Source organism: Xiphias gladius, chromosome 14 (assembly GCF_016859285.1).
Source record: "Xiphias gladius isolate SHS-SW01 ecotype Sanya breed wild chromosome 14, ASM1685928v1, whole genome shotgun sequence".
Taxonomy (NCBI): Eukaryota; Metazoa; Chordata; class Actinopteri; order Istiophoriformes; family Xiphiidae; genus Xiphias; species Xiphias gladius.
In genome coordinates this window covers 7386021-7397987 of record NC_053413.1, presented here as the reverse complement: position 1 = coordinate 7397987, position 11967 = coordinate 7386021, and the positions used below count along the sequence as shown (strand labels likewise).

The following is an 11967-nucleotide window of genomic DNA, read 5'->3' as shown; positions in this document are numbered from 1 at the left end:
CTGACAACAACCCAATTTAACTTTTTCAAACCTAAACACAACTCAGGGCAGATGCCCATCCCGGAACATAATGGGCCACTGTACAGAATACATCCCGGACGGGTTGCCAGTCTATCACAAGGCGAATGCGTATACTGTACATAGACAGACCATGTACCATTCTCAAATATGAACAATTTAAAGTTGCAACTTTACTCAATGTGCAAGTCTCTGGAATAGGGGAGAAAACAGGAGCAACCGTGGCAAACCCCCACATGCTCAAACCGACAAGAACATCCGCACTCCGCGTAGAGAGGCCCCGGCCAGCCGGTGCATCCTGCTGTAAGGGGACCACCATGCTGCCAACAAAAACGCCATTCGTGGTATTATTCGAATCGCGGAGGGAGCGAAACTACACACACAGTGCATTTACTGTAGGTGCAAGGCTACTGGAAAGCAGCACTTCTTAATAGAGCAACATGATGCAGAATATCGTAAACAATCATGGATTCGCTTGGTATGGCCTGAAAAGAGGTTTGAGCTTCTTTTTTTTTTTTCCTTTTACAGTATTCCGTGTTGTGTATGCAGGCTTCCCGTAAAGTTCACCCTTTGGTAATGATTGAGTAAATCTGTCCTATCAAGGTCATTCGTTTACCGCGCACTAGAAGTTTCGAAACGTGTACAAAATAGCAAATTGGGCAATAGGAAGTGTTTATTTGTGTGGTGTCACAATTAATATTCCACTCAGTCGATAAAAAGGTAATAATAATGCAATAATTTGTTTATACTGCTGATTTGTTTTATCTGTAATGAGTATCTAAACACAAATTCTTCTATATTTCTAACCATAATAATAACCCTGAATTTAACCTTTATCCAAAAATGTCATGTCTATAGACTAACCAGTCACTACACAATATATCCAACTGGTGATATGAAAACAATAAATAAATTAAGAAACAACACATGTGCCTTGTTACACTTTATTTATTTTTTTGATTCAAATGATTTAAGAGGAAACCTTTTTGACCTTTTTAATGTGCCAAATATTGTATATAATAATCCACACACTAATCTGCCAACAGAAACAGTACTCTGGGAATGCTAGGTTCGGGAACAATTAACTACGCACACTTTAGGACAGAAAAAATGCCTGCAGTGTCTGCAGTTAACATTACTTTGGCAGCAAGAGCAGCCGACGTTCCTGCAGATCACCCCAGGAGTTTCCAAAAAAATGAATATACAGATTCTTATCAGCTCTGTAAAGTCAGCGGTGAAGTCACAGCGTGGGCAGCCACAGCATACAATGATTGGTTGGTGAAGCATTCATTACATCAGAAATAGTGCAGACTTGTCCTTTATGATAATATTACAGTCTAACGGGCACAAATAGGCAAGACGGGACCCAAAACTCCACCCTCTCCTCTCTATCAAACACACAAAAAAACCCAATAGGCCAAAATACTACATGAGTTGCACTACTACTACTGTTTCTTCCGTAAACGAGCAGGCCTTCAATAGCACACAAGACAATATGAACTTTTGTGTTGTCTATTAGTTTGGAATGTAATCAACTCTTTTAGCACTGACATCTTAATTTTTTCTATTATTATTAAAGGCTATGTAAAGCAACGTGGTGCTCCACCATCAAATAAAAAAAGACTAAAGATTTACATATGTATTTACTTATTTACTTTCATATACAAACCATCGAACCAGGGTTACTTAGAAATATTCTCCTAAGACTCGATAGGTTATTATATATGTATTAGTGCTACTACTCCAACTTTGAACCTCATCATCCATCACTAGCACCACCTCCAGGGCCGCCCGTGTTTTTAGGTGAACTGTAGCGCCATCGTGTGTGCACCGTAGTGCGTTAAACTAAGGGCAGACCCCTGGCACCCTGATTTTTGCCCGTCGTTATGTAAACAGTGATCAACTAAACCACAGCAGCCTACATCTCCGTTAGAGCTGAATATTACAGTTAAGTAAGGTCTGCATCACGTCACGTCTGCGTCGCAATGAGCCGTGGATGATTAAATCCGCGAAGCCTGCGCGCTGTGCGGACTCTCTGGAAGCCTGCGGAAAGTCCGCACAAGGCCCCTTGTGGCCTGGGCGAACTGTGGGTTGGGACAGCCCTCGGCGCCGTCAGACTTCCGCGGGGACGCGCCCGCGAAGTCCGCGATGTCCGCGAGCGCGGTGGAGCCCGGACACTGGGATTCGGCCACCCCGCGTCACCTGGACACTCTCGCCCGGCGTCTTCTCGCGATCTTACAGCAGATGTGGCGCCTCGGTGGCCTTGTAACTGTCCGGTTGCCCGCTTTTGTCGTAGCTCGAGGCACTGCTTTGTACGACATCACAACAGCAGCAGCAAAAAAAAAAAAAAAAAAGAAGCCAGCCGTGACATCATTTACCGATACGTTTCCCTGTCGGCTCCCATCGAAGGACTATTTTTGGGACTTGATAAACCAGACCCAGCGTCTTCTGTGGACTAAGGTATTGCTGTTTTTCGATGCAGCTGAGCACATTATGTAATTTTGTAATGTTTTATTTTGTGTGTTTGTAAAAAAATAAACTGTGTCAAATAACAGCAGAGTCTCGCCCTTGGTAAACACATATGTGACATTTTTTTTTTATCAAGTTGTGTAAACGAGTCGATAGTTTCTTCGAAAAGTCTTCAGGCTTCGACTGAATCTTTCATTTTGAAAGGTTCGAGTTGTTAAAAGTAAATGAGTTGATATGTCCTAAGAAGGACAAAAACTCGACCTTATGACATGAGGGTGAGTTTTTATTATGAGGAAAACGAGCCCGTTACACAAGACGTTTCTGAACAGGTGTACCTGGTGGTAGCAGTGCCTCTCCACCCTCAATAGTAAACTTCTATTGTGTGGTATTACTATGTTCTGTTTCCCTCCTACCGCAGTTAGCATTGGCCATGCTATGGCATTTTATAGCGGGGGTGCAATTTTACATTCATGTGATTGGGCAAACTTTACATTCTTTTTCTTGCGTTAGTAATCGTTAAACATATAACTGATAAATCATATATCATTGATATCGCTCATATAATATCAGTGTCCCTCTCAGAGCAGCGGTGACTCGCCTAAACGTACTTGTGCAATGCAACTACAGATTTCAAGTGACCTATGGACAGCGGGTGGTGATAGCACTGTTTCATTTATGCAACCATGTTGCAACTTTTATTTTTCTTCCACCATTACTAACCCCCATAGACTGATAGCCATCCTGTGCCCCTTTAGCTTACATAGTATGTTTGTGCTTAATGCCCACTGGATTTGGTGTTGTTGTCCCCCCCCAGAGAAAATGTCCCTGTCTGGGTGGGTGTGTGTGGTAACAGGTGCCTCCAGAGGCATTGGCAGGGGAATAGCTCTCCAGCTGTCTGAGGCAGGAGCCACCGTCTACATCACAGGGCGCCAGGAGAAGACTCTGAAACAAACTGCTGCAGAGGTGAAATTCTGACCTTGAACTTTCTCAGAAGGGCTAAATCAGACAGCTATTAGGTAGAGAGGAAAAAAAGCTATTAAGCCATTAACCTATCTCTTGCTGACAATGGTGCCATCAATTTGTAATCCATAGGGTCAGCTCCCAAAAATGTAAATTCCTCCCTCCAGTCAATGTCTGGTGGATGACTTACAAAACATTGTACCTAAAATGTGTGTTTTTCCTTGTTGTGTTGTCTAGCAGTAGTAGTAGTGTTTCAGTCAGAGTTTGTTGATATGGTTTACAGCTGAGGATGTTGTTCTCAAAACAGGTTAGGGACAGGGGTGGGAACTGTGTACCAGTTATATGTGATTCTACAAAAGATGAAGACATTGAAGAACTGTTTGAACGGATCAAACGAGAACAGAATGGAAGGCTGGACATGCTGGTTAACAATGCCTATGCTGGAGTACAGGTAGGTAATATTGCACTGACATAAACCATTACTTGGTATATTGCATACTTGAAATAGTAAAATTACTTGTAGTTCACTTAATATCGAGTGAGGCTGTGTAAATGAAAGGAAATATCTGGTAAGAGGAACAACCACAAACTCCCCACTGTGTGATTCCCCTTTCTAAACGTGTTATTACAGGCTATTTTTGAGGGTATGGGGAAGAAGTTCTGGGAAACTGATCCATCTCTTTGGGATTCCATCAACAACACAGGCCTCAGGTAAACTTTCGTACTAAGTCATGTCCGACAAGTTGACTGAGTCATTTTCAGCAAACTGCTGAGTCATGTCCTTGTGCCTAGTGACAGTCTTCAAGACGTTAGCTGTTACTCCTTTTTGCCTTTTGTAGTTCTGAGTTCAGTGGGAATTCCCTCTGTCAATAGTAGCTCTGTCAGATTACAAAACAAAACAAGAAACTGGGAGGGTGATGTGATACATAGTGTGATTTGTTTTCTGTAAATTCCAGCTGTATTAAATAGCACTTTATTAGAGGTATTTAAAAACTGAAAGTACAAAAATCTTAACTTTTTTCCATTTTTATTTATCTGACAGGGGCCACTATATCTTCTCAGTGTATGCGTCTCGGTTGATGGTGGCTCAAGGTCGCGGTTTGATAGTCACCATTTCATCTATGGGAGGGCTGCGGTATCTCTTCAATGTGCCATATGGTGTTGGTAAAGCTGCAGTAAGATCTCTACTCATTACGTCCTAGATTTATGTTATCAAGACCCGAATCTCTATTAAAGTTGTACGTGTACCATATAATTATATCTAAATACTATATTTGGGCATATTTTTGCCAGTGTTATAAAAAACCTGTTTTTTTGGGGGGTTCTTTTCCAGTGTGACAGGCTGGCAGCAGACATGGCTGTTGAGCTGAAAAGCAGGGGAGTGGCCTCTGTTAGCCTGTGGCCAGGGGCAGTACGAACAGAGCTGGTGTCTCAGTTCATACTGGAGAAAAATGAACCCCAGGATGTCATTTCTAAGGTAGACTCTTTAACGGCAAATTCTTATTGACGGTAGCTTTTTGAGTTTTGCTGCTAAATCTCTGGATTTTCTTTTTCTCAGTTTAAAGATGTTTTTGCCAATGGAGAAACCACAGAACTGAGTGGGAAGTGCATTGTCAACCTGGCAAAAGGTAGGATTATACTGTAGGAGATGGTATCCACTTCACAGTCAGATTGTTAAATGGAGACTGAATGGCATCAACTCCTCGTGTCCAGTAAATGTCAGCAAGAAAGGCTTTATAGGAGTTAACATTTTAGTATCTGTGCACACATATTTGATCAGCATTCTGTTCAATGTAACATGCTTTCATAAACTGCTGCCATAAATGCTGTAAAGCATTTACTGGTTCATTTGATTATCTTAGAGAGCCTTGTTTATTTCTAAATCAAGCCTACTTTGATATGGTTTCTCTCTGCTTGAAAGATAAAAATCTGATGTCGCTGACTGGGAAAGTTCTTATGAATTGGGACCTGGCAAGGCGCTACAGGATACAAGATGTTGATGGTAAATTTGTATTTGCTTCCCTAATTTTTTAAGATTTGAAGATTTACATTTTGAAATTACCATTAGATGTGAGGACTTAATTCTACTACTTTCTTCATCTGTTTATTTCTAGGGCGGAGTGTAGCTGATTACACTTCCCTAAAATTCCTCATGACCCAGGTCCCATATCTCTCCTGGCTCTCAGTTCTTGTCCCCTCATTCCTTCGCCTGCCCAACTTCGTGCTTACCTTGGCAAATAGCCGGTTCTAAACATTTCCTGTATCAGCACTGAAGGGGCAGTTTAACATTGTGTTTTAGCAGACTCATATGGTCCAAATTCTAGCTAAACCTATAAAAGCCACGCTAATGGTTGTGGATCAGAACCATTAGTGATGGCTTAATGGTGACAAAAAAAATTTACAAACTCAAACACAGTTAAACTATTTGATCTGACGTGTGTGTGTGTGTGTGTGTGTGTATATATATAATACTTGAATTAAACATTAAGAATGCATTAGCATATTTTCTGTATTTTAACATTAACACTAATCTCAGCTGCGAGTGAAGCCTCACATTGTGAAAATGGTTATTATTCATGTATTCTTTAAAGCAGTATACAAAATTACAGCATCTAAAGCTAAATATTAAACAATTTAGAACCATAAGTGTGTATTTTTGCACCTATTTTTACATTTTTTATATTTTATTATATGTATATACATGCAACACTACTACTACAACACCTAGTAATATTGTAATTGACCAGCAAATAACCGGTTAAACAAATGAATGTTTCCTCACTTCTGTTTACACTTCTCATTCCTTTTTGCAAAGTAACAAAGTATTAGTATGTCTAAACCAATATAAAAACATATGTACTAAATAATGAGTGGAATCCCCTGCAGGAAGATTAATATGTACACCTAGTCTATATTATTCTATTATTTAGAACTAAAATACAACTGCCTTATTTTCAGTGACAGAAGCTGATATGAATTTAGCATACTGCTTGAGGACACACAGTATCACTGGAACAGTTGAATGTACACCATCTTGTTTACAGTACAAAGAAAAATCTGACAGACTAAATTTCTTGTTAGAATAGTTTGTATATCAGTACATCTAAACTTAATTTTGGTGGTTACAGAAATACTGGGCTCCCCCCAGTGCAATTTAAAATTGGATTTTTCATTGTATTTTCTATTTTTTTTGCTTAAACGTTCAATTAAGTGTTGAAGTTTATCTTCTGTCAGCTTTATTTCGCAAAGTGACGGTCTACCTGCTGTTTGAAAGCCTTCTTCATAATAATAGAAATAAAATTCTAGCTGTGGAAACGGTCTTCTTTGTTTATTATTTAGTTGGCCTAAAAGTAGTAGTAAATATTAAATACACAAGGTTTAAAACTGGTGGAATCTGCATATCAAGTATGAAAATATGGAAAGTATGCTCATTGGTTGCTTCACCTTATAACCCAGAAGCTCTAAAGCTTTGGTCCAAGGACCACTGGGGGTTTTGAGGGAGGGTACAAATTGGCTCCCAGCATGAACGTTAGGAAACGCCTGCTATTAATTGGAGTTGGGTCAATGCAGTGTTTAAAACGAACAAAATGATGATTCTCGTTGTAAAGCATATCAGATGTTTGTGGCCCTGATATGGGGGGCGGGGGTTGCCGGTGGGTGGTTGACGTGAAAATGTTTAACCTACTGCCACGGATTTATTATACAAGCGCCTCCTCCCTCCAATCCACGGTCTGCTCTCCCAGACTGGCACACCCACCCCACCGTCACTGTGGGAGAGTCAGTTGGGCCTTCTGGGCTTCCTGGTCCTCAGCTCCGCCTCGCCTCGATCTGGCCGGACGGGGGAAACACTTCTCAGTTAAAGAACAAAAGCAACAACGGACAGACCGAGGAGGACGAAGTAACGGCGACTCGAATTCCAAGCCGAACCTCACGGATTGGAAGATTTGTGCCCTCCGAGGCAAGAATTAGCCGACGACTGAACTCATACGAAAGGCGACAAACTTGGTCGCCTCGCATCTTTGTAACCCGTCCGTAATCCGTCGAGGTGCTTGATAAATAAGACAAGGGTCAAACAGACAGACGGACGGTATTGTTTCCCTGGTCTTCCTCTAAACTTCGGCCATAAAAAGCGAAGTGGCAGACGGGAAACTCGGGGTTTCCTTTGTTTTCTTTACGCCTGAAAGGACCTCGGGGATAAAGGGTTGTTTTGGCATTTTCGGTAAGTTTATTTTTATGTTTCACTGGAGCGTGTCTGATGGCGAAGTGCGCCTGTGCAGTGTGAACCGTTTTAGTTAGTACGCCATAAAGGGGGGAGACACTGGACTGCTATTGCCACTGGCACAGGGAGCAACTTTTACAGCTTATAAGACACAATGTGTAAACTCTCACAGTGTGTTGAAGTAAAATATCAAACTAAGTGGAGAGGCCGGCATATGAACCCATCCCCGTGGGCTTCAGTGTGTCACGACTCACTAAAACAGTGTTCTCATAATTGTCAGCTATGTTTTTGGTACACTTGAACATTTCTTGCGTGGCTCAAGCGACCTAAATCGTCGGCCATGGCGTAACCTCCAAACTAAATGCGCAACATTTCCCCGCTGTCCCAAATTAAGAACAACCAATCCAAAATTAAGAGTGCATAGTTATTTCTAAGACACTGCCCAGTCCTTAGCTACAAACAACTGACTACAGTGGGATAAAGATGTCAATAAATAGTGGTCAAGAAGTAAATCTGAATCATAATTCCTTTAAATTAGCCTTCTAACTGCCAAACTGTCCATTGTCATATGTTGAAGTTCTGGCTAAACACCTGTTGCTCAAGAAAAAAAAGTACATTTGTATTAATTTATATTTTCAAACAACTTTTCATAAGGAATATCCTATGTTCATTACTGTCTACATGCCTAGTTTGTCATACTTGAGCATGACTAATGCAAATCATTTTCTCCCCCCACAGGTTTTTTATTTGGTGGTATCTGTCTTTGTGAAGAGGCTACACTTATCTTGGAACTGAGTACTTGGAAGTGGAACAAAGCCCGACTGGGAGACGGTGAGAAAGTAGACTGATGGATTTCTCATAGATGCCCATTCCACATGCTCCCACCCTTTGTGACCAATCCCCCACTCTCACAAAACAAAAGTCAGTCACCACACTTTGGGGGAGGGGAACCCAGTCTGGACTGGGAGTATACGACTAGTTTCATTGGAAGTTCAGAATAGGAGTGTAAAGTAGGGGGGAAGGGAAAACAGCTGTCAGATAATTAACTTTGAGAATGAATGAGAACTGAAAGTTCTTAAAACACAATAGTCTGTACTCCTGGTTGTGCTCTTCAGAAGAAATTTGCTTTCTCCCTACAGTTTCTTTGAAGTTAAAACAGTTTGGCAGTTGAGACAAGCAAACACACATCCTCAAATAAACTGTTGTTTGTGTTTCTTTTCTAGGTGACAAGGCCTATTTTGATATCCCAGATGGCAACCTACAGTGAACATAATGGCAGAAATGGACTATTTGTGGGCATGAAGGGGCCTTTTGATGGAAAAGTAACAAAGACAGAATGTGAAGGAAACCTTGAAGCTAAAAGGCCCTCCAAGGATTTGCACCACTCTGCCAACTCAGCGGAAAGCAACGCAAGCGGTGTGGCTAGTTTCACCACTAACCACAACTCTGTTGTGTGTCTGCCTCTGGTGTCAGAAGGATTGAAATTGGTATGGACACAGTCTGATCAGACCCGTGAACTTGACACTATCCCAGAGTTGGTCCAAGCCTTTAATTTATTTCCATACCCATCATCCCGTGAGGTTAACACCCTGGCCCGGGTATGTGCCTTGCCATTGGACAAAGTTAAGGTGTGGTTTATGGTGCAGAGAATTAAATATGGTATCAGCTGGTCTTCAGAGGAGATAGAGGAGACACGACGGAAGCTAGCAGTGCCTGAGCTGTACGATGACTCTACTGAAACAAACGAGGAATCCAAAATAAAGATCAAGAGTGGGATTTTTGAGGAATTGGTAATTGAGGATAAGGATAGCAATGAAGTGGAGAGTCCTTTCTCCAGCTTGATCCCCCAGAAGACGAAACCAAAGTGTGAGTCACCAGATTCCTATAAACCAGCCAAACCCACTGCCCCGTGTTTCAGTTCCACCCTTCCACCTCCTCAGGATTCATACTTCTACCGCCCACCAGTGGATACGCCAGCAAGTACAGCAACTGATGTCTCCCTTGACCTTTCAGAGTCATCTTCACGACAGCACCGTCATGGGCGCTACAAAAAGTCTAAAGCTCAGCTTGCTGCCCTTCGAAAAAGCTTTCTGAGAGAGAACTGGCCTGCTGAGGCAGAGCTGAGACGTTTGCAGGAAGAAACTGGGCTGAGCCGCAATGACATTCGTAAATGGTTCAGCGACAGCCGTTACCAGCTTAGGGTTGGCCGGGGAAGCCTGGCAGCAGCCCAGAGCTATTCTCAACACACTGCTGTGGGAGGTAAACATGATCAACAAACTCAACCTCTTCCACTTATTACTCAAAAGACTCGTCAGCATAACAGCGTGAAGGGCCATGAGGGAGCCCGTAGCAATGGGACTAGAAATTCACATTTCTTTCAGACCTTTTTGTCAAACAGCCTGGAAGCATTTGGGGAGAGGGTCTTTGAGGCAGAGGAGTGTGACGTTATGGAGCTTTCTTGTGATGGGGACAGTTTTAAAGACCAGGAACAAAGTGAAGAACAACCCTTACAATTGACCAAGACCTGCAAGATTGAGCCAGATGTCCCACAGGAACCATCAGGTATATTAAAATCCTCTCCCTACTCTTCCCCCTCTGGCAGCCCACCACTGACTGCCTCACCCAATAAACCAATTTCATACAGCATCAGCACATCAAAGAAGTCACCCCAATCAGCCAAAGCCAGTCCGTTACAAACACCCTTGCACCTCTCAGGGTCTTCTTCATCTACATCCACATCCCCTGCCCTCACTCCTGCTGGGCGACCAAGAAAGACCAAGGAGCAGTTGGATGTGTTAAAGCAGCACTTCTTACGCTGTCAGTGGCCCAAAAGTGACGATTACACTGAACTTGTTAAGCTAACAGGCTTACCCCGTGCAGATGTTATTCAGTGGTTTGGTGACACACGGTATGCTGTTAAAAATGGCCAGCTGCGCTGGGTAAAGGGGGTCCGTGACCAGTTCTTGGCAGAACTTGCTGCCCAGCAAAGTAGCAGTGGTTTAACTAATGGAAGTGGCTTTGGGACATCTAATAGGGTTGGCGGGAGCCGCAAACGTAAATCCCAAGCAAATGGAAGTACAGATTCACCTGATACCCAGCCATTGGTGACATATTACCTTACTACAGGCTCACTACATGAAAAAGACCTTGACACTCTATGCAAGAAATCAAGAATGAGCTACCAGCAAGTGCGGGACTGGTTTGCATCTCAGGATGTTGGGGAGATTGTCCAAGAACCTATTACTGACTGAGACACTGGAAACAAACTTCAGAAGGCGAATAGCTCCTCACATCCTTTGCACCAACAAGCATAGTTATTTTGGTTTAAATTGCTTTAATTGAGGCAGGTTTGTAACATTCAGTCTTCCCAGTACAACCCCTAAATGAGGTTTTTTTTTTTTTTTAATATATGCTGCATTTCCTGCTTAACCTAATATATTTGGACTTGAATTATAATTTTTTTGCCTGTGTTGCTGTAAATACAACAGTAACTTGTACACTGGTTTGCGATATTTTTTGATCTTATCATTTTTGTTTAGATATCACTACTTAAGATTTTTTTTTGTATGCAATTGTAGCAGTATAATTTAAACTGGTTGTACTTTTGGTACCTGACTATAGCAGGCAAGTAACTGCTCCAGAAAATGTCTATGTTGATGAATTTGTTGACTGATCACTGTGTCATCATTCCTCTTACAGCCAATAATTCCTTATCATGAAAAGCACACTGGACATGTACACTTTAAATTGACATCTTGCACTTTGGTTTTAGAGCCTGCTGCCGTTACGTTCATTAAATCCAATTCTTTCACAAAAGATGAATTTCTAACTAAACAATGTCATTCTTGATCCCTTAACACTGAAACCTTCAATCATGTCTTTTGAAAACAATATTTTCCATCTCATTCTACTAATGACTACAGTATATTTCTGAAACACATTCCTGATTCTCTTTTAGTCTGCTGTGATATTTGACTTTTTAAATACTTTGCTTTTCATTTGCATTTAACCCCCTCCTTTTTAACAGTAAAGGTTAACTAAGTACTAAGAAAGCAGCAATATCATATCAGAATTGCCAACTTCAATTCTGATTCGCACTCATTGATTCAGTCAGTATTTCTTACATCTCTTGTCTTAGTATGTGTGGGGTGTGACTTGGTTAGAAAGTAGATAAGAACTTGATGGGGTCCATATACTGTGTAAGCAGCAAAGGTTTTGAATACAAAGAAAAATTACCACTCTTTCTGTCAACTCAGATTATGACTAGTACAAACATTATACAGTACATTCTGGTTATAAAT

At 41.6% G+C, this 11967-nt stretch overlaps 2 protein-coding genes across 2 annotated transcripts; both read left to right on the top strand.

The window, feature by feature from the left end:
- The first annotated feature begins 2204 nt into the window (after nt 1-2204).
- On the top strand, nt 2205-7074 carry dhrs1 (dehydrogenase/reductase (SDR family) member 1). The gene is made up of 9 exons (XM_040142727.1): nt 2205-2478; nt 3302-3450; nt 3755-3898; nt 4079-4158; nt 4490-4622; nt 4781-4924; nt 5006-5075; nt 5369-5449; nt 5562-7074. Exons 2-9 carry the CDS (start codon nt 3307-3309, stop codon nt 5696-5698), a joined length of 933 nt encoding a protein of 310 aa, XP_039998661.1. The 5' UTR covers nt 2205-2478; nt 3302-3306; the 3' UTR covers nt 5699-7074.
- Nucleotides 7075-7191: 117 nt separating this feature from the next.
- Nucleotides 7192-11966, top strand: homeza (homeobox and leucine zipper encoding a). Its single transcript, XM_040143807.1, has 3 exons — nt 7192-7666; nt 8405-8497; nt 8890-11966. The coding sequence occupies exon 3, from the start codon at nt 8917-8919 to the stop codon at nt 10915-10917; it is 2001 nt and encodes a 666-aa protein (XP_039999741.1). The 5' UTR covers nt 7192-7666; nt 8405-8497; nt 8890-8916; the 3' UTR covers nt 10918-11966.
- Nucleotide 11967: the final 1 nt, after the last annotated feature.